The sequence below is a fragment of the Colius striatus genome, chromosome 7 (genome assembly GCF_028858725.1).
Source record: "Colius striatus isolate bColStr4 chromosome 7, bColStr4.1.hap1, whole genome shotgun sequence".
Lineage (NCBI taxonomy): Eukaryota > Metazoa > Chordata > Aves > Coliiformes > Coliidae > Colius > Colius striatus.
The window spans coordinates 1,432,702-1,455,282 of record NC_084765.1 but is presented as its reverse complement, the minus strand read 5'-3'; the positions used below and the strand labels follow the sequence as shown (position 1 = coordinate 1,455,282).

Sequence of the window (22,581 nt, the reverse complement as noted above, 5' to 3'; positions counted from 1 at the left end):
CACTGTGCCTTCCTCCCCATCTGCCTCAGCCCCCTCCTCCTCCGTGCCGGGAAGGTTCCCCGAGACTACGGGGGGGGACACAAGGCATGGGAGGAGGCGCGGGGGGGGATGGGGGGGTGGGTCAGACTGCTGCAGAGCCCCAGCCAGGAATCTTCCTCCTCCTCCTTCTCTTCCTCCTCCCGCTGTGGTCCTGGGGGACCACGTCACCAGCTGCACCGTGGGCAGCTGACCTCACCTTGGTGCCGATGTGGGTCCGTCCGCCGCTCCTGCCTCCCACCCCCTGCCCTTTGCGGCGGGCAGCTCGCCCAGAGCCACCCCACCAGCCCTGCTCGCCACCCCCCACGCTCCTACCTGACCCCCTCCGCATCCCCCAGCCCCGCATCCAGCGCCAGGGGCTCCGGGCAGGCGGAGGAGGGAGAGAAGAGGGGCCGCCGGGTGCCCCCGAAAGCCTGGCACCGGAGGAGGGGTTTAACCCCAAACCCTCCTGCAGACCCCCCCCCGCCATCCTCCGAGGTGTGGGCTGGGCAGACTGGGCACTGTCCCCGCTCCTCGGGGACACCCCGGGGATGTCCCGAGCAGCCATCCCGAGCAGCCGAGCGTCCTGCCAGGCGGGGAGCGGGGGCCCAGCTGTGGCCGTCTGTCTGCTGCCTGGGCGAGGAGGGCACGGTGCCATGTGCTCGGGACGCCGTGCCGGGGAGGAAGCGGCGGCTGCCGCCGCTGGGGGACGGCCCCGGGGCCACTGGCTGGGAGGGGGCACCCACGGACGGGGGGTGACACGGGTGAGGGGTCCCCGACGGCTGGGGAGCGGAGCGGGGCCGGGCTGAGCCCGGGGGGTTGCCGTCGCCTCCCCGGGGGGCTGCAGCCCCCGGCCCCGTGTCCAGCCCAGTCCCCGGCGTTCCGGGGCGGCCAGGGGAAGAGGGAGGGGTCCGTGTGGCTTTGGCCCCCGCTGAGGTGTGTGTGTCACGACCGCAGGCAGCTGCGTCCTCTCCGCAGCCCCATAAAACGCCGAGCCCCGAGGCCAGAGCCCCTCCTGGGGACGGCGGCTCCAGAGGAGCCCGGCTGCTGTTCAAGAGCTGGAACGGACGCTCGCACACACGGTCCCGTCCTCCTCCTCCTCCGGGGAGGAAGGGGCTGGGAGCCAGCGCTCACCCCAGGGGTGGCGGGGAGCCAGATCCAGCTGACCCCGGGGGACCCTGTGCTGAGCTCTCCCTCGCCCAGAACCCCCCCCAGCGGGACCCTTCACCCTCCCCAGTGCTTCCACCCCCTCGCCCACCTCGGACACGGCACCGACCTGCCAGCTACGAGCCTCCCGCTGTTCCCCCCGCAGCCTGCTGCAGGGAGAGACCCTCCATGGCCACCGACCCTGTGCAGCATCCCCACAGCCCCGCGTGCCCTCGCTGAGTCCTTTGCCTTGGGAAAGGCCTTGGAGCTGCTGGAGCCCACCCTGTGCCCAGCCCAGCGCTGAGCCACAGCCCTCAGCACCTCACCCCACGGTTTGGGGTCCCTGCAGGGCTGGGCACTGCCTGGGCAGCCTGGCACAGGGCTCACACCCCTCTCAGGGAGCAGCTCAGCCTCAGCCTGCCCTGGGGCAGCCGCAGCCCCTTTGCTCTTGTCCTGCCATTCGTTACTGACCATCAGTGACCTGTCAGAGGGTGCTGCTGGCTGCCCTCAGCCTCCCCCAGCCTCAGCACCCGCATTCCCCCCCCAGCACCCCCGTGCTCCGGCCCCCTGCCCAGCGCAGCCCGGGGAGCGCTGGCTCAGAGCCGCCCAGACAAGGGCTCCCGTCCAGCACGGGGGTGTCCCTGCCGGCTGCTGCCCGTGTGAGCGCGCCCGGGCCGGGGGAGCCGCTGCCGTGCGGCCGCGCTGCGGCGCTGGGGGGGGTCACCCGGGAGCCGTGCGGAGGCCGCGCACCCGCCGCCGGCCGTCGAAGCCCCATTGGCTGCGCCACACGTCGCTCAAACGGCCGCCCAATAGGGTGTCGGTGGGGGCGGGACCCCGGCGTGGTGGGGGGGTTGGGGTCCCGCCCCATGATCACGTGAGACCGGAGCAGAGCCCGCGCCGGGGCCGTCACATGACGCAAGCGCCGACCAATCGTCTCTCCGGAGGGGGCGGGTCGGACGCGGGCGCCGGCCAATGGGGAGGCGGCGGCGGGGCCCGTGGGCGGGACCAGCGGGGCTCGGGCCAGACCACCCCGGGGGGGGAGGCGGGGCGGAGGGGGCGGCGCCGGCGCGAGCCCCCCGCGTGCCGGCCGGGACCCCGCGCCATGAAGTGCGTCGTTACCGGCGGCAACGTCAAAGGTGAGCGGGGGAGGGGCCCGGGGGTGCCCGCGGCCACGAGGCGGACGGGGGGGGTGAGGAGGGGCCAGGGGGAGGTGTGTGGGGTCCGGGGGGTGAGAGAGGGGCTTGGGCGGTGTGGGGGATGCAGGGGGTGAGGGGAGGCAGAAGGGGGTGGGGGGATATGGGGGGGTCATGGGGAGGTGTGTGGAGTCTCGGGGGTGAGAGGGGGTCAGGGGGGTGTGGAAGGTGCAGGGGGTGAAGGGAGGCAGAAGGGGGTAGGGGGTCATGGGGAGGTGTCTGGGGGGTGAGAGGGGTGTGTGGGGGATGCAGGGGGTAAGGGGAGGCAGAAGGGGTGGGTGGGATATGGGGGGGTCATGGGGAGGTGTGTGGTGTGTGTGGGGTCTGGAGGGGAGAGAGGGGCTTGGGAGGTGTGGGAGATGCAAGGGATGAGGGGAGGCAGAAGGGCATGTGTGGGGGGTCATGGGGAGGTGTATGGGGTCTAGGGGGTAAGAGGGGGTCAGGAGGGTGTGGGAAATGCAGGGGGTGAGGGGAAGCAGAAGGGGTGGGTGGGATATGGGGGTGTCATGGGGAGGTGTGTGGAGTCTGGGGGGTGAGAGGGGGTCAGGGGAGTGTGGGAGATGCAGGGGGCGAGGGGAGGCAGAAGGGAGTGCCGGGTCATGGGGAAGTGTGTGGGGTCTGGGAGGTGAGAGGGGTGTGTGGGGGATGCAGGGGATGAGGAGAGGCAGAAGGGGGTGGGGGGATATTGGGGGGGTCATGGGGAGGTGTGTGTGGTCTGGGGGTTAAGAGGGGGTCAGTGGAGTGTGGGAGGTGCAGGGGGTGAAGGGAGGCAGAAGGGGTAGGGGGTCATGGGGAAGTGTCTGGGGTCTGGGGGGTGAGAGGGGTGTGTGGGGGATGCAGGGGATGAGGGGAGGCAGAAGGGGGTAAGGGGGATATGGGGGGGTCATTGGGAGGTGTGTGGTGTGTGTGGGGTCTGGAGGGGTGAGAGGGGCTTGGGCGGTGTGGAGGATGCAGGGGGTGAGGGGAGGCAGAAGAGAGTGGGGGGATATGGGGGGGTCATGGGGAGGTGTGTGGGGTCTGGGAGGTAAGAGGGGGTCAGGGGGGTGTGGGGGATGCAGGGGGTGAGGGGAGGCAGAAGGGGGTAGGGGGATATGGGGAGGTGTGTGGGGTCTGGAGGGGTGAGAGAGGGGCTTGGGGGGTGTGGGGGATGCAGGGGGTGAGGGGAGGCAGAAGGCCATGTGTGGGTGGTCATGGGGAGCTGTGTGTGGTCTGGGGGCTTGGTAGGGCCCAGAGGGGTGTGTTGGAGCACAGGGGTGCCCCACCTCACCCCTCCTTTCCCCCCCACAGTCCTCGGCCAAGCCGTTCACTCCCTGTCCCGCATTGGGGACGAGCTCTACCTGGAGCCCACCGACAGCGGGGTAGGGGGCACTGGGGGAGAACTGGCTGGGAGCTGGGAGGGGGGCACTGCAGCCCCCCATCTCCACTGTGGGACACACACACACGGTGCCAGCGCTCTGTGTGTGTGTGTGTGTCCCCACAGCTGTCCCTGCGCACCGTCAACTCCTCCCGCTCCGCCTTCGCCTCCTTCCTCTTCGCCCCCCTCTTCTTCCAGCTGTACGAGCGGGGGGCTCCCCACACGCCCCGAGAGCTGTCCCGATGCAAAGTCCACATGAAGGTGCAGCCCCCTCCCTGGCCACAGCGCCCCCCCATCGCCGCACAGCTGCCTGGGGAGGGGGTGCCGGGCAGGGTGCCCCATGCCCGTGTCCCCACAGTCCTTCCTGGGCGTGTTCCGCTCGCTGCCCTGGCTGGAGAAGACGGTGGGGAAGTGCCTGATGCTGCTGCGGCCTCAGGCCGGCCGCCTGGTCGTGCAGCTCCACTGCAAGTACGGTGAGTGCTGGGGGCAGGGCAGGGCTGGGGGGGCAGCCTGGCACCCCCACCCTGCCCCTCTGAGCCGCTGCCCTCCCTGCCAGGCGTCACCAAGACCCACAACCTGAGGTTCCAGGAGTGCGAGCGGCTCCAGGCTGTTTTCGACACCCAGCGCTGTGCCAGCAGCCTCTGCGCCCCGGCACGGTGAGGGTGGGGAGGCTTTGGGGTGCTCAGCCCCAGGGTGTGCCCCTCTCCTTACCCTCCCCCTCCTCCCCCCTGTGCCCACAGGGTGCTGGCAGAGGCCGTGGTGCATTTCCCCCCGACGCTGGCTGAGGTGACGCTGGGGGTCGGCCCTGGGGGCAAGATCAGCCTCCGGAACTACGTGGAGGATGAAGCTGGTGAGGCCTGGGGGCGGGTGGGGGGTGCCCTTCCCTGGCCCTGGGGTGCTGGCACAGCCCCCTGAGCCCTGTCACCCCCTGCCAGAGCCCAGCAAGACGATGGTGACAGAGCTGTGGTTGGCTGAGGATGAGTTCCAGGCGGTGGCCGTGGCCCCAGGCTCCTGCATCACCTTCTGCCTCAAGGAGTTTCGGGTGAGTCCCTGCATCCCCAGTCCCCCCCAGCTCCAGGTCACCCCTTGGTCCCACTTCAACCCTCTTCTTGTCCCCAGGGGCTGCTGACCTTTGCTGAGGCCTCCAACCTGCCTCTCACCATCCACTATGATGTGCCTGGCAGGTAGGAGTGGGCACCCCAGTGCCCCCCTACCATCCCCTGCCCTTGATCCCCTTTCCAAGCTCAGCCCCTCTGTGCCCCCCAGGCCGGTGATCTTCAGCCTGGATGATGCAGTGCTGGAGGTCCACTTGGTGCTGGCCACCCTCTCAGACCCAGCAGGCAGCTCCTGGCACTCCCCAGCCAACGGGTGAGCGGGGATGGTGCCAGCCCCGGGCACGGGATGGCTCTGGCTGCCATCAGTAGGGACCAGAGTGAACAGTGGCTCTCTCCCTCTCTCTCTGCCCAGCTCTGCCTCCCACCTGCCCCCACCCCCAGATGACTTTGCTGACGACCTGGAGTCCTACCTGGTTGCCATGGAAACCAGCACCCACGGGGAGGGCTCAGGGATGCCCCCCAGCCCCACCTTCCCCCTGCACACCCCCCATCGCCCCCCAAGCGACCCCGAGGAGGAGGAAGAGGAAGAAGAGGAGGAGGGAGCTGTGCCAGGGACCCCTCCTCACAAGAAGGTGAGGACGGCCATGGGTGTGCCTGGGGGGCAGGGGGATGGGCACAGCCCCTTCCTGACACCCTCCCCCCCAGTTTCGCTCCCTGTTTTTTGGCTCAGTGCTGACGCCGGGGGGCCTTGGCCCAGCCCCTGCCCAGGAGGTGCTGGCAGAGGACAGCGATGGAGAGTCCTGAGAGCCCCCCTCCCCGCTCTGTGTCACACCCTCAAACACAGGCAACCCCCTCCCAGTGTCCCATTACAAGTTTATTCCTCAAAAAAATCCTCCTGCCCCTCTCCCCCTCCACCTTCCCCACCCCCCAAACTCCCCTGCCAGCCCAGGGCTGGGCTCTGGGACACCCCCCCTGCCCCACCTCAGTGCCAGCAGCCCCTGTCCTGGCTGAGCAGGGATAGGGGGGGACGGATTTGCTTTGGTGGAGGGTGGCAGGGAGGTGGGGGAGGAGGAGAGAGGAAAAGGGAAGGGGGCAGCAGGAGCTTAACAAATAAAAAACCGAGTCAAAAGAGAGGTGACCTGATGTTGCTGAGGGTCTGGAAGGGTGTGAAGTTGGGGGGGGACCAGAGGAAGTGTGGAGGGGTCCCAGCTCATTTCTTGGCTTTGGCAGAGTTCCTGGGAGGGGTGACGGGGCGTCCTGCCGAGTTCAGCCCGCTGAACTGCCCGTACTTGCCCTTGTTCTTGTCAGCTGGCTTCAAAATCTGCCCAAGGAGGGGATAAAAAAAATGAGTGAGGAGGTGGGGGGTTGTTTTTGCACCTTCCTGCCCCATCCCAGCCCTCCCACAGCCACCTGGAAGGAGCACATGAGGGTCTCGTCCACGCTCATCATGGCGCCCGCATTGTCGAACTCGCCGCAGTAGTTGGGGGCTGAGAAGAGGGTGACGAGCTGGCGCTTGGCAAAGAACTCGTAGCCATCCTCCACCACCTGCATGGGGACAGGGCACAGCCCCTGCTCAGCCCTGGGGCACTCCCAGGGCAAAAGGAGCACCCCCTGGGGTGAACAGATACACCCTGGGGCAAAAAAACCCATCCCCTGGGGTAAAAAAGTCATCAACTAGGGGAAATAAACACCTCCTGGGGCAAAAACATCACACCCTGGGGCAAACAGATACACCCTGGGGCAAAAAAACCATCCCCTGGGGCAAAAAAGTCATGCCCTGTGGGAAACAGACACCTCCTGGGGCAAAAACATCACACCTTGTGGCAAACAGATACACCCTGGGGCAAAAAAACCATCCCCTGGGGTAAAAAAGTCATCCCCTGTGGGAAACAGACACCTCCTGGGGCAAAAACATCACACCTTGTGGCAAAGAGATACACCCTGGGGCAAAGAGATACACCCTGGGGCAAAAAAACCATCCCCTGGGGTAAAAAAACTCATACCCTGTGGGAAACAGACACCCCCTGGGGCAAAAACCTCACACCCTGGGGTGTACAGATATACCCTGGGGCAAAAAAACTCATACCCTGTGGGAAACATACACCTCCTGGGGCAAAAACTCACACCCTGGGGGAAACAGAAACCTCCTGGGGCAAAACCCTCACACCCTGGGGCAAACAGATATACCCTGGGGCAAAAAACCCTCCCCTGGGGGAAACAGATACTTCCTGGGGCAAAAAACTCACCCCCTGGGGCAAACAGACACCCCCCATGGCAAAAAAAACAGCCCCTGGGGAAATAAGACACTCCTCCAGGGTAAAAAATATAACCCATGGCACATAGACACACCCTCAGGGCAGAAAACCTGTCCCCTAGGCAAACAGACACCTCCTGGGGCAAACAGACACCCTCCCAGGGCAAAAAAACAGCTCCTGGGGCAAATAGAGATGCTCCCCAGGGAAAATGCCACCCCTCTGGGCTGAATCCTCATCTCTCCAGGGCAAATACTCAGGCCGTGAGGTGAATACCCACCTGCTGGGGCACATATTCACCCCTGGGGCCAATATCCAATCCCTCAGGTAAATCCCCACCCCTCTGGGGCAAATACCTACTCCTCTGGGGCAATATCCATCCTTTAAGGCCAAACACCTCCTGCTCTGGACCAATGTTCACCCTTTGGGGCCAAATCCCAACACCTCAAGGCCAAATCCTCACCCCTCTGGGCAAATCCTCACTCTCTGAGGCAAGTCCTTACCCTTCAGGGCAAATTTTCCCCCTGGGTTGCACCTCACAACATCCCCCCAAAGTCAAACACATCCCTGTGGGAGCAAATTCCTGGTGGGGGATCCCACCTGTAGAGCCCCAAGAGCCAATCCTGCCCTTGAGAGGCAAATGCCAGGGGCAGAACTGCCCCAGTACCCACTGGTGACCTCAGTCCCTGGCCGTGGGTGGTTTGGTGGTACCTGATGAGCCCGACAGATGAGGTCCAGGTCGTGTTTGTGGAGGAATTTAGCCACCACCTCTGCTCCAAAGGTGAAGGACACACCACGGTCGTTCTCCCCCCAGCCCTGCACGTCCTTGTCGGGGTCTGACCAGAGCAGGTCACACAGCAGCCCCTGATCCGGCACGTCCGTGGGCCTCATGATGCGACGGATCTGCTCCATGGACTGCAGGTCTGGAGACAGCCCTGAGGGGTGGGAAAAGGGGAGAGGTTGGGGTCACAATCCCCTCACCAAACTCCTGTGCACACTCCCTGACCCGCTGTGCCCACCTCCATGGCAGCAGAAGATCTTCTCGTCCACGATGGCGGCGATGGGCAAACAGTTGAAGCAGTCAGTGAAGGTCTTCCAGAGCTTGATGTTGTACCTTCTCTTGCCTGTGAGGTGGGGAGGGGTCAGCACTGCTCCTTGGAAAGGGTTTGGGGGGGGTCTCTGTGCCCCTCAAAGTGGGTTTGTGCTTCCCAGATGGCCACAGAGCCATTGGTTGCATGGGGGTAATGGTGGGGGGGGTTACAGAGTGGGTGGTGGGGGATATGGGGAGGGCAGGGGGCATGAGGGGACATGGGGGGATGCAGGGGGACATGAGGAGGGCACAGGGGGACATGAGGGGGGCACAGGGGGACATGGGGTTGCAGAGGGACACAGAGAGGGAAGAGGGAGATGAGGGGATGCAGGGGGATGTGAGGGGGCAGGGGGACACAGAGGGGGCAAAGGGACATGGGGAGGGCACAGGGGGACATGGAGGGGCAGAGGGACACAGAGAGGGAAGAGGGACATGGGGGGATGCAGGGGGACATAGGGGGGCAGGGGGACACAGAGAGGGCAAAAGGACATGGGGGATACATGGGGACATGAGGAAGACACAGGGGGACATGGAGGGGCAGAGGGACATGGGGGATGCAGGGGGACATGGGGGATGCAGGGGGACATGGGGGATGCATGGGGACATGAGGAGGGCACAGGGGGACATGGAGGGGGCAGAGGGACACGGGATGCAGGGAGACATGGGGGGGATGCAGGGGGACATGGGGGGGATGCAGGGGGACATGGGGGGGATGCAGGGGGACATGGGTTGCAGAGGGACACAGAGAGAGAAGGGGGACATGGGAGGGCAGAGTGACACAGAGGGGGCAGAGAGGATATGGAGGAGACACAGTGAGGCAAAGGAACATTGGGGGGTAAAGGGACACAAGAGGGACAGGAGTCATGAGGGGGCAAGGAGACATGGAGGGGGCAGGGGGACACAGGGAGACACAGTGGGGGCAGAGGAACACAGGGGTCAGGGGGATGCAGGAGGTGGGCAGAGGGACACAGAAGGATTGTGCTGTCACTGGGGCTGGAGCAGGACAGCACAGGGTGTGAGAGCAGGTAGGGGGGGCCCAGGGGGGTGTGAGTGCGGGCTGGGGGGTCACTCACACTCATCGTAGAAGCCGTAGATGCGGTTGATGCTGGCACACTCGTGGTTGCCCCGCAGCAGGAAGAAGTTCTCAGGGTACTTGATCTTGTAGGCGAGCAGGAGGCAGATGGTCTCCAGTGACTGCTTGCCCCTGTCCACGTAGTCCCCCAGGAACAGGTAGTTGCTCTCAGGGGGGAACCCCCCGTACTCAAAGAGCCGCAGCAGATCGTAGTATTGCCCGTGGATGTCACCTGAGAGACGGGGAGGGACACACACATGGGGACCTCAGCACCCTGCAGCCTCCCCCAAACCACCCCAGGGCCGTTGGTGGGGAGGTCACTGGCCCTCTGAGCCCCAGCTCACCGCAGATCTTGAGTGGAGCCTCCAGCTCCAGGAGGATGGGCTGGCTCAGGAAGATCTCCCGGGACTTGAGGCACAGCCCTCGGATCTCGTTCTCCGTCAGCTGAACGTTCTTCCCTGGCCGTGACCCTTGGACTGACCCCAACAGAGACACAGGGGAGGTCAGGGATCCCCCTCCACCTCCAGCACCCCTCACACCCTGATACCCCACACAGGGATATCAGGGAGCAGTTTGGGTGTCCCCTCTCCCCCTATCACAACATCACGACCCCGTCTGGCCCAGGATGAACCTCCTGCGACCCCCACCTCAAACCATGGGGCCTGCAAACCCCCATCTCCCCTGCCAGCCCCCCACCCCAACTCCCCCGCTGCCTCCCAGCCCCAGCCCCTGCAAAGCCTCCCCAGGATCCAAGGGGCATCCCGAGGGCGTTTTGGGGCAGTTCCTGAGGTGTCTGAGGAGTCCAGAGAATATTTTGGGGGGTGCATCGGGACTGTTGGGGAGGGGGGTTGGAGCAGCACGGGGCAGAGGCCGTTGGGGGTGTCCCGAAGCTGTTTAGTGGGGAGAAGGGTCTCGAGGCTGCTTCAGCGAGGCCCGTGGCTGCTATTTTGGGGGGCCGAAGGGGAGACGCAGGCCGTTCGCGGAGCCCCGAGACCTTCAGGGGGGGCGCCCGAGGCCTTTGGAGCGGTGCCGAGGCTCCTGCGGGGGCCCGAGGCTGTTGGGGGAAGCCTCGAGACCGTTGTGGGTGTCGGGAGGCGACTGAGGGGGGTCTCCAGGCCGTCAGAGTGGGAGCCCGAGGCCCGGTACAGCAGGAACCGGGGCCGGGTTGCGGGTGGGGGCGGCGCGGGGGAGGCCTTGGCGGGATCCCGGTGCTGCGGGGTCCCGGGGCCGCTGGGGGGGTGTCTCGAGGCTGCTGGGGGGCGGTCTCAAGGCCTTTGTGGGGGTCTCAAGGCCGCCGAAGGGGCTCTGGAAGGCGAGGGGGGATCCTGAGGCCCGTTACGGCGGCGGCGGGGGGGGGGGGGGGGCGTTCGGCGGAGGCCTCCGGGGGATCCCGGAGCCGTTTCTGGGGGGGGTGTCGCGGGTTATTGCCGCGGTCCCGGGAGCGGCGGGGAAGGGGGGAGTGGAGGGGGGGCCCCGCTCACCCTCCAGGAGGCGGCTGATGATGGAGTCGAGGTTGAGCTTCTCGGTGTCCGCCATGGCCGCCCCTCGCAGCGCGCCGGCAGGAGCGGCCACACGGGGGCGGGCAGGCGGGGCGGCGGCCATGGCGCCCCCTGGCGGCGCGGAGGACACACCGGCGCGGGGGGGCGGCACCGGGGGCGCCGGGACGCGAGATAAGGACGGGTGGGGAGTGTGAGACGGGAGGGGCACGGAGATACACCGGCACACACCCACAGCCGCGGGGCACCGGGGCACGGCGATAGCCGCGGGTGGGGTCGGCGGGTGCCCAAATCCCGGTGCGCGGGGAACGGGGACAGCCTGGGGACAGCGGCGGCGGGGTCACTCGCACGGGACCCACGGGCACGCTCGGTGCCTGGCAGAGGGCAGGGGATGCCCCGTCCCCCCAGCGCTGTCCCCGGTGTCGGTGCCGTCGGGTGTCCCCGGGGCCGTTGTGAGCAGGTTGCCGGGAGGCTGTTGCCATCCCGGTGCCCACGGGGACACCCCAAGCCTGGGCTCCCCCCAGGGGAGGGGCTCGGGGGAGAGCGACACACGTTTATGCCCCAACCCCTCGGCTCACGAAGGGTCGCAGCTCATGGAGGAGGAGGGAGGCGGTGAGGGCATCGTGCCAACCCCCCTCCGCACCCCCCGTGCCCCCATCCTGCCCCCCTGCCCGCAGCAGCCATTATTCAATGCTCAAGGTGGGGCCCGGGTAAACAAGCAATGTGGACAGGTTTTGGGTGGCACCTGCACCGACACTGCCCGTGCCGAGCGGTGCCATGCAGTGCCATGCCATCCCATGCCATGCCACATCATGACACGCCAAGCCGTGCACGCTGTGTGCCGTGCCAAGCAATACCATATCGTGCCGTGCCATCCCCCGTGTGCTGTGCCATGCCAAGCAATGTCATGTCGTGCCGTGCCATTCCCCAGGTGCCATGCCACCCTGTTTCCAGTGTGCCGTGCCGTGTGTGCCATGCCATGCCATTCCCCATGTGCCATGCCATTCCCCGTGTGCCATGCCATGCCGTGCCATGCCATGCCATGCCATGCCGTGCCATGCCATGCCATGCCGTGCAGTGCCGTGCCCGTGCTGTCGGGAATAGCTCCCGGGGCGGAGCAGCCGCCCGGCCTCAGCCCTGACATTTGTGCTCCGCGGTGTCAGTTTTACAGACGGCCCCGGCTGACCCCGACGGGCTGTCCCAGTCCCAGTCCCGGTCCCAGTCCCAGTCCCGGTCCCAGTCCTAGTCTCAGTCCGGCTCGGTGACACCCGCTCCCCGCCGCCCCCATCCCCCGCCTCTCCGCTGACCCCTTGTCCCGGTGCCCCCACCCCAACCGAGCGCTCCGCACCCCGCTCCCATCCCCCCGTTCTCCGTTCCCCTGGGCCCCCCCCGGCCCCGCCCCGTCCCCCCGGGGCCGCCCCGCCCGGGCAGGAGGCGCCGCCGGGACCGGAGCGACAACAAACGCTGCGACAGCACCGGAGGGACCGACAGCCACCGACATCGCCACCGCCACCGCCACCGTCGGTGGGTGCAGCGCGGGTGCGAGCGGGGGCGTCAGGGGGGGTCGGTGCGTGGGCGTTTTGGGGCGGGAGGGGGGTGCGTGTGTGCACACGCGCGTGTGTGCGCGTGCAGCGGGGCTGGACGTGTGCGCGCACACGCGTGTGAGTGTGTGAGTGTGAGTGTGAGTGTGAGTGTGAGTGTGAGTGTGAGTGTGAGTGTGCATATGCACCGGGACTGACACTGTGTGTGCGTGGGGGTGTGTGTACACATGTGTGCGGGTGTTGTGCGGGTGTTGTGCGTGTGTGTGTCCGTGCGTGCGTGCCCAGAGCGCTGTGGCAGTGTGGGGGTGGGTGTCTGGATGTGCGGGGGTGGGTGTCAGGGTGTGCGGGAGTGGGTGTCAGGGCGGATGGGGGCGGGTGTCAGCGTGTGCGGGGCTCGGTGCCGTACGCGGTGGCTGTGCCGGTGGCTCTGTGCCCGCGGGTGACGGTGACAGTGACACCGAGGGCAGCTGGGGCTGAGCCGGGGGACGTGCGACCTCGCAGCGCTGCTGTGCAGGGCAGAGGGGCCAGGAGGGGGCTGTGCCCGGTTTGGGGACAAGGGGGCAGGGCCGCCCTGGCACACGCCACGGGCTCTGCTGTGGCACGGTGTCCCCAGGGCCAGGAGTGAGAGGCTGGCTGAGGGCACGGGTGCCACTGCCTGGCGGGGGGTGCCCACGACCCCCCCGGATGCTGAGGGGACAATGGGGCTCTGTGCTGCTCACCGTGCCCCAAGCCTAATCCAGGGCACGGGGCCGGGGCCTTGGCACCCCGAGGGGGCACGGGGAGGGGGAGGGGGGTGTTTAAAAGCCAAAGCCGAGCAGTGGCTCCCGTGTCAGGTGTCCCCGTGTCAGGTGTCCCCGTGTCAGGTGTCCCTGTGCCAGGTGTCCCTGAGCCCTCTCAGTTCACAGCTCCCACCCCAAGGTACCTGTGGCAGGTGTAGGGGGCACGGCTGTGTCAGTTTAGGGATCACAGGGCCACACCCCAGCTCGGGACAGAGGGGCACGGCGTGGGAGGGGGACAGGTATCCCCCATGTCTGGGTCTCAGGGGGTCCTTGTGCTGGTGGGTGCCCACCAGCAGGCAGGGGACCAAGCCATGCATCCACTCATCCTGTCACTGAGACCTGGCCACCCCACGGGGACACTCTGCCCTTGGGACCAAGGCTGGATGGCTTCGGGTGGGCACCACTTGGCTCCGTGCCTCAGTTTCCCCCCGTGCCCAGGTCTGCCAGGCGCTGAGCTGGCGCCGGATTACACTAATCCCTGCTGGGGCTCAGCCTGAGCTGCTGGGGTCAGCGGGACTGGCACAGAGGGGGCAACCTCGGGTCACTGAGGCTGACATTGAGGGGACAAGCTGGGGTCACCAGGACTGGCATTGAGAGGGCAACCTAGGGTCACCAGGATTGGCATCAAGGGGTGCCCCAGGAAGGATGCCTGGCCCTGGTGGGTGCTGCAGGAGGGGTGATCCCAGGGGGAGCTGTGGATGGGGCATCCCCAGTGCTGAGGGAGGTGGCAGGGGGTGGCAGGAGGTGGCAGGTCCCGAGATGCCTCACTGACTGTGCCCCTGTGTCTCTTTCAGCCTCTCGGTGCCCAGGATGGTAAGTGAGCCCCTGATGTGGGGGGTTTGTGGGTGGAGGGGGATGCCCCATGCCAGGGTGCCCCAGGAGCCCCCCGGTGCCGGGCAGTGCCGTGGGGCAGCGGGCAGCGTGGTGTGCCGTGCCCACCGGCCGCGTGACCCCGCGGGGACAAGGCGCCGCTTTGTCCGGGAGCCGGCGGCCCGGCGGCTGGCACTGCCCCGCCACCCCCGGCACCGTGGCTCCGTGCCCGGCACCCGCAGCCCCCCAGCACCCTGACACCCTGACACGCGTGGGCAGTGCCCCCTGTGCCCCTCAGCCCTGGGACTGCCTCTTACCCCCAGGGCTGCCCCGTGCCTCCGTGCCAGCACCCTACCCCGTCACCATCCCGTGCCTGCCCCGATGCCACCCCATGCAGCCCCTTGCCTGTCCTTTAGCCCCTTGCCAGCCCCTCAGCCCCATGCCAGCCCCACACCATCCCGGTGCCAGCCCCATCTGTGCCCTCCCCGCAGCTCTCAGTGGACCAGCCGAGCGCGGAGCCGGCGCCGATGCCGAAGGAGCAGGAGTGGGCAGCGGGGCCCGAGGCGCTGTGCCCGGGCTGGCTGGAGGACGAGGCCCCCGATGGCGAAGTGCCCGAGGCCGGTGGGGACGCCGACGGTGCCACCCACGCCTACGAGCTGCTGCAGAGTGCCCTGCGCCAGGAGGGGCTGCCCCGCACGCTGGACCGCTCTGCAGAGCCCCGCACGGGTGGGGGGCACGGGGGGGGCTGCCACGGAGGGCACGGGCTCGAGGGGGAAGCTGGCAGGGAGGAGAGTGGCAGTGGGGGCACGGGGCCAGGCTGGGAGGGGGGACACGGGGGTGTCGGGGTGTCAGAGCCTGGCTGGGATGCCAAGGCCAGGCTGGCAATGGGGGCCGATAACCCTTGCCTCGCTGGCAGGATTTGGCCCGCTGGACACGACCGTCTGCATCCTGGGCTCCCCCACCGCCTTCCTGCCCGTCCTGCTGGAGGGTGGCACCCGCTGCCCAGGTGGGTACGGTCCCCTTCCTCCCACCCTCCCTACGAGGCACCCAGGAACCCCCAGAGGGAAACTGAGGCAGGGCATGAGGGTGGCAATGGGCACCCCCGTGCCCATCTGCAGCCCCATTAACACCAGCCCTGGCAACAAATGCCAGCCCGAGGTGCCGGGACAGCGTCACGCCCTGGCTGGGTGGGTGCCCGGGGTGGGGGCTCTGGGGGCAGGGGGCTCAGGGCAGGCGCTGCCCGTGTCCCTGCCCCTGCCCGCCCGCAGGTGCCATGGTGCTGTGCCTATCGCCCACCTGGGCCAGCCGGGTGCCCTCCGAAGCGATCCCGGGCGCCTGGACCCTGCTGCTCTCCCGGGGGGTCTCCTTTGAGGTGGGTGGGCACAGCGCCCTGGAGACCTTTGTGCCCCCCCGCCGTGCCAACTACGTGACGGGCACCTTCGCGCCGGGGGCCCCCGAGAGCAGCTGGGTGGGCGAGTTGGCCCGTGACCTCGATTGCCCCACGGGGGGGTCGCTGCCGCTCGCCTGCCGGCTCGAGGACCCGGTGGGCACCCGCTGGGTGCTGGCAACCCGTGCCAGGCTGCCCGTGCCCCCCACCTTGGCCTTCGTCCTGGGGCCGCGGGGGCACGTGCCCACGGAGACGGACGCCCCCGGGGTGAAGCTGGTGCGGCTGGAGGACCCCCAGGGCCAGGAGGCGCTGGTGCAGGAGGAGGTGGGCAGCTTCCTGGGGGGCACTGCTATGGAGCCCTACAGCCAGGTGGGCACAGCACGGCGTGGGGGGCACCCACGGGGCACGGGGAGGGGGGCAGGGACGTGTGAGGCACGGCTGGGGTGTAGGGGTTGGGGGCGTGGGGGGCACCCATGGGGCATGGTAGGGCACACGTGGGGCATGGCTGGGGTGCAGGGGTCCTTGTCATGGGCACGGGGGGCAGCCGTGGGGCGGGGCGGGGGTGTCAGGACCAGGGATACGGGCACGGGGGGCAGCCGTGGGGCAGGGCGGGGATGTCGGGACCAGGGATATGGGCACGGGGGGCAGCCGTGGGGTGTCGGGATCAGGGGTACGGGCACGGGGGGCAGCCGTGGGGCAGGGCGGGGGTGTCGGGACCAGGGATACGGGCACGGGGGGCAGCCGTGGGGCAGGGCGGGGGTGTCAGGACCAGAGGTACGGGCACGGGGGGCAGCCGTGGGGCAGGGCGGGGGTGTCAGGACCAGAGGTACGGGCACGGGGGGCAGCCGTGGGGCAGGGCGGGGGGCGCAGGGCTGCGTGCCGGGGGCATGACGCGGGGGTGCCCGCAGGTGGTGGTGCGGCCGTCGGGGTGGCGCTGGCGCGGGACAGACGCCCGCAGCAGCCACGGCAAGCAGGAGGGGGCGGCGGTGGCGCGGGCGGTGGGCGCCCGGCTCGGCGGGCTGCGGGAGGAGGACAGTGTCCTGCTGGAGGCCCTGGTGCCCACCGCCCGCCTGCCCGCGCCCCCCCCACGTAAGACCCCCCGCCCTCGGGCGCCCACCACCCCGGGGAGGGGGGGGAGTGGGAGGGGAGGGACCCTCCCCCCTTTTCAGCTCCCTCGGGGTTCTCCACGTGGCCATGCCAAGGGGTGGGTGGGTGGCCATGGGGGCGACCAGGCTCCTGGGGTGGGGGGAAGGTGGCCACCTTGGACCCTCATGGCAGCCTGGGCTGAGGGAGAAGGTCCCATAGGGTGGGCAGGTGGGCACCCTGGAGCCCTGGAGTGGGGGTGAAGGTCCCGTGGGTTAGGGGTGGGGGGGAAAAGTGGCCACCCTGGAGCCCTGTTATCCCCTGGGGTAGGGGTGGGGGAAGAATGTGGCCACCCTGGAGCCCTGGGGTAGGGGACAAGGTCACTCTGGACACCCATAATCCCCGGGGGTAGCGGGGAAAGTGGCCACCCCCAATGTCCCCAGGGTAGGGGGTGGGGTGATCCCCTTCGGCCCCCTCCAGTGCCTCGGGGCTGGGAGTGAGAGTGGCCACACTGGGTTGTGACTGTGCCCCGGGGTTGGGGTTGGCCAAGGCCACGCCGGTGCCACACAGGGGTGGCAGGAGCCACGGGGGGGTGTCGGGCAGGGCCCCCCCCATGCCCGGGCGCTGGCGGCCGTGCCTGCCCTGTCCCTCGCCCCCCAGGCAGCCCAGCCCCGCGGCTGCCCATGGCCCTGCGCATCTGCACCCTCGTCTGCAGGGCCTGGGGGGACCGGCCCCAGCTCTGCCAGGTACAGCCCCGTGGGCACGGCGACGGGGGGTGGGCATCCTCGCTCGTGGGGGGGCATCCTGCCAGGGTGGGGGGGTCGTGGCACATGCCCCTGTGTCCTGTTGCTCTGGTGTGTCCTCAGACTATGGTGGTCGCCCATGTCACCACGTCCTGGTGGCCCTGTGTGTCCCTGGGCAATGGTGGCCACCCATGTCCCAGTGCTCCTGCATGTCCCCAGGCAACGGTAGCCATCTGTGTCACCATGTCCTGGTGGCCTTGTGTGTCCCCACGCTGTGGTGGCCACCCATGTCCTGGTAGCCCTGCATGTCCCCAGGCTGTGGTGGCCACCCATGTCCTAGTAGCTCTGCATGTCCCCAGGCTGTGGTGGCCACCCATGTCCTAGTAGCTCTGCATGTCCCCAGGCTGTGGTGGCCACCCATGTCCTGCTAGCCCTGCATGTCCCCAGGCTGTGGTGGCCACCCATGTCCTGGTAGTTCTGCATGTCCCAGGCTGTGGTGGCCACCCATGTCCTAGTAGCTCTGCATGTCCCCAGGCTGTGGTGGCCACCCATGTCCTGGTAGTTCTGCATGTCCCCAGGCTGTGGTGGCCACCCATGTCCTGGTAGCCCTGCATGTCCCAGGTTGCGGTGGCCACCCATGTCCCCATGTCCCAGTGGCCCCGTGTGTCCCAGGCTACAGCAGCCCGTGTCCAAGGCCGTGGTGACCCTCCATGTCGCCGTGGCCGTGTCCCCACAGGTGGCCTGTGCTGTGGGGCGCGCGGAGGCCCCGGTGAGGCACGGGGCAGCGCTGCCCCAGAGCCTGGACTCCAGCCTGCAGCAGTGGGGGGTGGTGGCTCCCGGCCAGCGGCAAGCACTGGCCACACGGCTGCAGGAGGCTGCCGAGGCCGCCATGGCTGCGCTCCTGGCCGCCGAGGCCGAGCTGAGCCCCGAGCAGCGCGGCGGTGCCCGTGCCCACACCGACATCCTGGGTGAGCACGGAGCCGGCGGGTTGGCACCGGCGCCCCTGGGCTCACCCCACGGTGCTGAGCGTCCCATCCCTGTCCCCAGGCGTGGATTTCTTGCTGACGTGCCTGGACGACACCCTGGAGCTGGTGGCTCTGTCCGCCAACAGCCAGCGGTGCCTGGAGACCTGCCTGCTGGCCGAGGCCATGGGGCACGCCGTGGGGCAGCCCCAGGGGGACGTGCCCCAGCTGCTGGCCGAGGCCATGCTGCACCGGGCACAGCGTCACCTGGTCGAGGGCAAGGACATCCTGCTCATCGGGGCCGGCGGGGTCAGCAAGAGCTTCGTCTGGGAGGCGGCCCGGGACTACGGCCTGAGGGTGAGGGGCTGCGGGCGCGCTCTCGGCCGTGCCGGGCGGCCGCGGGTGACATCCCCGGCACGGGGTGTCCCTCACGGCGCCACCTCCCTGGGGGCCGCAGATCCACCTGGTGGAGTCGGACCCGGAGCACTTTGCAGCGGGTTTGGTGCAGACGTTCCTGCCCTACGACAGCCGGGAGCACCGTCGGGACGAGGAGCACGCCGAGCACGTGGCTGAGCTGCTGCGCCACCGCGGGCTGCGGCCCCACGCCTGCCTCTCTTACTGGGACGACTGCGTGGTGCTGGCGGCGCTGCTGTGCCAGCGCCTGGGCCTGCCCGGCTGCCCGCCCGCCGCCATCCGCGTGGCCAAGCAGAAGAGCCGGACCCACCAGCACCTGCAGCGCTGCCGCCGCGGCCGCCCGCCGCCCGCCGCCTTCGCCGTGCCCTGCCGCCGCCTCCGCGGCCACGGCGACGTGGAGCGGGCGGCGGGCGCCGTCCCTTTCCCAGCCGTGGCCAAACTGGAGTTCGGGGCCGGCGCCGTGGGCGTGAGGTTGGTGGAGAACGTGGGGCAGTGCCACGCTCACGCCGCACGCCTCTGGAGGGACCTGCGCGACGACGCCGACCACCCCGGCATCGGGCTGGGCTGGGGTAACGCCATGCTGCTGATGGAGTACGTGCCGGGCACCGAGCACGACGTCGACCTGGTGGTGTTCGACGGGAGGCTGCTGGGCGCCTGGGTGTCGGACAACGGCCCCACGCGCCTGCCCGGCTTCCTGGAGACGGCGGCGTGCCTGCCGTCCTGCCTGCCCACCGAGCGGCAGGCGCAGCTGGTGCGGGCGGCCCTGCAGTGCTGCGTGGCCTGCGGCCTGCGCCACGGCGTCTTCAACGTGGAGCTCAAGCTGGGCCCCGCCGGGCCGCGCCTGCTGGAGATCAACCCCCGCATGGGGGGCTTCTACCTCCGCGACTGGATCCGCGAGGTCTACGGCCCCGACCTGCTGCTGGCGGCCGTGCTGGTGGCGCTGGGGGTGCCGCCGGTGCTCCCCGCTCGCCCCTCGCCCCGCCTGCACTTGGCCGGGGTGATGTGCCTGGGCTCGGAGCACGGGGAGGTGCTGGGGGCTGGCGGGGGGCTGGAGACGCTGCGGGCGCTGCAGGGGCGCGGCCTCGTGCGCCTCAACCGCCTGTTCGAGGAGACGGCGGGAGCGGGCGAGTACGAGGAGCCGTGGCTGAGCGTGGCGTGCGGAGCGGCCACGAGAGCCCAGGCCTGCCAGCGCCTGCTGGGGCTGTGCCAGGCGCTGGGCATCGACTCGCCCACCTACCCCGTACAGCACTTTCTGTCTCATTTCAAATAGCCCCGGGGCAGGCAGGGGGGCACGGGCACCCACGCGCTGCCACGGCACTCCCTCACCCGGCCCCGCTGCCCCCCCAGCCCCTGGTATGGCCACAGCACCACACGCCGTGTCCCACAGACCTGACGCCCCATCCCCTGGCACCCTGCCCCCTGACATGCCTCATCCCCTGGCACACAGCCCCATGACATCCCCCATCCCCTGACATCCCGTCCCCTGGCACCCTGCCCCCTGACATCCCTCATCCCCTGGCACACAGCCCCATGACATCCCCCAGCCCCTGGCACCCCACCCCCTGACATGCCTCATCCCCTGGCACACAGCCCCATGACATCCCCCATCCCCTGACATCCCGTCCCCTGGCACCCCACCCCCTGACATCCCTCATCCCCTGGCACCCCATCCCCTGACATCCCTCATCCCCTGGCACACAGCCCCATGACATCCCTCATCCCCTGGCACCCCATCCCCTAACACCCCATCCCCTGGCACACAACCCCATGACATCCCCCATCCCCTGACATACCATCCCCTGGCACTCTGACCCCTGACATCCCTCATCCCCTGGCACACAACCCCATGACATCCCCCAGCCCCTGACACAGCATCCTCTGACACCTCACTCCCTGACATGCCCCATGCCCTGGCACCCCATCCCATGATACCCCCCACTGCGCTGGTATCCCCCATACTCTGGCACCTCATCCCTTGGCACCCCATCCCCTGGTACCCCATCCTCTGGCACCTCCCATGCCCTGGCACCCCATGCCCCAGCATCCCCCCTCATCTTGACACCCTATCCCATGACATCCCTCCCCACTGCCCTGGCATTCTCCCACTACCCTGATGTTCCATCTCCTGGCATCCACCCCCTTCCCAGGCATCCCATTCCCTGCCATCACCTCTACTCCCCTGGCACCCTATCGTCTGGTCCTGGCACCCCATCCTCTGGGACTGCTCCACTCCCTTGGCACCTGCCCATCGTCCTGACACCTCATACCTTGGCAACCCCCGACTCCATCCCTTCATCCCCTGACACCCCACTCACTGCTCCCCAACATCTCCCAGCACCCCTGACACTCTGCTCCTGGCCCCTTACGTCCCCTCCCTCCTCACCTCCCCTCCCCTGGCACCTCCAAACCCCCGTGTCCCCTGTCCCCACAGCTGTGGGGTGCCGTGCCCCTCCAGTGCCAGGGTGATGCTGACCCCTGTTCCACGTGCCATCCCCACGGCCGGGGTCTCCTTTGCTGACGAAGGGGTGTCGGGGCAGTCCCCGGGAGCACCCAGGGCACCCCCTCCCGAGCAGCGGGCACAGCCTGGGCTGTACTGGCACAGCCCCGCCGTGGGGAGACCCCGGGTAAGGACTCGGTACCCAAGAGGAGTGGTCGGGGACCGCGCAGCGGTGCAGGGACCCCTCCCGGGGGAGCACCCGGCCCCAAACACCCCCGCGGAGCCCACAAGGACCTGCCACCCCCGGGACCCTGCGGCAGAACCGCCCGTCCCTCCATGACACCCCCCCGGGGGTCCCCGAGAGCCCGAGGGCAAGGGGAGACCCCTCCCCCTACACACTACCTCTCCCTACAGCGGGGACACCCGTAACGATGCCCCTATGGTGGGGAGACCCCACAAAGACATCCAACCCCTACAGCAGGGAGGCTCTACACTGACTCCCAGCCCCTGCCGTGCCCCAGACCTCACAATAACGCCCAGCCCCTAGAATGAGGAGACCCTTAGAGAAAGCCCCTGTAGAGGGGAGACGCCACACTAACCCCCAGTCCCTGTAGTGCCCAGACCCCCCCAGTAACCCCCAGCGCCCTATAGTGCCTGGTCCCCCCAGTAACTCCGGGCCCCTATGGTGCCCAGAGCCCTACAACCCTCGTCCTCTATAGTGCCCAGACCTCGCAGTGACCCCCAGCCCTTATAGTACACAGACCCGTGTCTGTGCCTTATAGCACTCAGACCCCTCAGTAACCCGCAGCCCCTATAGTACCCAGACCCGCCTAACCCGCACCCCTATAGCGCCCAGACCTCACCCAGTAGCCCCCAGTCCCTATAGTACCCAGAACTCCCTAACCCTCGTCCCCTATAGCGCCCAGACCGCCCCGTAACCTCCATCTCCTATAGTACATAGACCCTCCCAGCAACTCCCAGTGCCTTATAGCGCTCAGATCCCCCAGTAACCTCCAGTCCCTATAGTGCCCAGATCCCCCAGTAACCTCCAGTGCCCTATAAGTACCCAGCCCCCCCGTAATCCCCAGCCTATAGTGTCCCAGACCCCCCCAACCTGCATCCCTATAGCGCCCAGTCCCCCCGTAACCCCCAGCCCCTACAGTACCCAGACCCCCCAGTAACCCGCATCCCTATAGTACCCACACCCGCCTAACCCGCACCCCTATAGCGCCCAGTCCCCCCGTAACCCCCAGCCCCTATAGCGCCCAGACCCCGCAGTAACCCCCAGCCCCTACAGTACCCAGACCCGCCTAACCCGCACCCCTATAGCGCCCAGACCCCGCAGTAACCCGCAGCCCCTACAGTACCCAGACCCGCCTAACCCGCACCCCTATAGCGCCCAGACCCCGCCCTGTAGCCCCGAGCCCCTATAGCATCCAGACCCGCCTAACCCGCACCCCTATAGCGCCCAGACCCCGCAGTAACCCGCAGTGCCGCGCACCCACACCCCGCCGCCTCTGCCGCCGGTACCACTCGTGTCCCCGCCTGGCCGTGGGCCCCACGAGGGGACTCCCCCTCTCCCACCCCAGCGTTCCCCGCTCCCCCCCCCACCCGCAGCGCGCGCTGTGTCGCGATGCTGTCGCGGTGACGCGACGGGGGCGGGGCGGGGGGTGCCCAGTAAAGGCTGCGAGCGGCGGCGCTGCCTCTGTCCGTGTCTGTCCGCGCCCCCCGGGACCCCCCGTGCGTGCGTGT

The 22,581-nt window shown here is 68.4% G+C and overlaps 3 protein-coding genes across 7 annotated transcripts; 2 read left to right on the top strand and 1 right to left on the bottom strand.

Moving 5' to 3' along the window:
* Positions 1-2,185: 2,185 nt before the first annotated feature.
* On the top strand, positions 2,186-5,869 carry RAD9A (RAD9 checkpoint clamp component A). The gene is made up of 11 exons (XM_061999903.1): positions 2,186-2,297; positions 3,642-3,712; positions 3,835-3,969; positions 4,067-4,181; positions 4,265-4,364; positions 4,449-4,558; positions 4,644-4,750; positions 4,828-4,892; positions 4,975-5,076; positions 5,176-5,395; positions 5,469-5,869. Exons 1-11 carry the CDS (start codon positions 2,264-2,266, stop codon positions 5,565-5,567), a joined length of 1,158 nt encoding a protein of 385 aa, XP_061855887.1. The 5' UTR covers positions 2,186-2,263; the 3' UTR covers positions 5,568-5,869.
* A 17-nt stretch (positions 5,870-5,886) lies between these two features.
* PPP1CA (protein phosphatase 1 catalytic subunit alpha) lies at positions 5,887-10,767 on the bottom strand. The gene is made up of 7 exons (XM_061999904.1): positions 10,659-10,767; positions 9,522-9,653; positions 9,179-9,409; positions 8,035-8,139; positions 7,727-7,950; positions 6,174-6,308; positions 5,887-6,084 (listed from the first exon to the last, which is right to left on the bottom strand). The coding sequence occupies exons 1-7, from the start codon at positions 10,711-10,713 to the stop codon at positions 5,974-5,976; spliced, it is 993 nt and encodes a 330-aa protein (XP_061855888.1). The 5' UTR covers positions 10,714-10,767; the 3' UTR covers positions 5,887-5,973.
* Positions 10,768-12,090: 1,323 nt separating this feature from the next.
* Positions 12,091-22,525, top strand: CARNS1 (carnosine synthase 1). Of its 5 annotated transcripts, none has more exons than XM_062000395.1 (10): positions 12,132-12,197; positions 13,788-13,806; positions 14,295-14,529; positions 14,720-14,809; positions 15,072-15,559; positions 16,099-16,279; positions 16,934-17,019; positions 17,753-17,984; positions 18,064-18,335; positions 18,436-22,525. In XM_062000395.1, exons 2-10 carry the CDS (start codon positions 13,804-13,806, stop codon positions 19,660-19,662), a joined length of 2,814 nt encoding a protein of 937 aa, XP_061856379.1. In that variant the 5' UTR covers positions 12,132-12,197; positions 13,788-13,803; the 3' UTR covers positions 19,663-22,525. The 5 variants fall into 5 exon arrangements, with proteins under 5 accessions (XP_061856382.1, XP_061856383.1, XP_061856379.1 ...); XM_062000396.1 differs by having other exon boundaries at positions 12,148-12,212; XM_062000398.1 differs by lacking the exon at positions 13,788-13,806 and having other exon boundaries at positions 12,091-12,197.
* Positions 22,526-22,581: the final 56 nt, after the last annotated feature.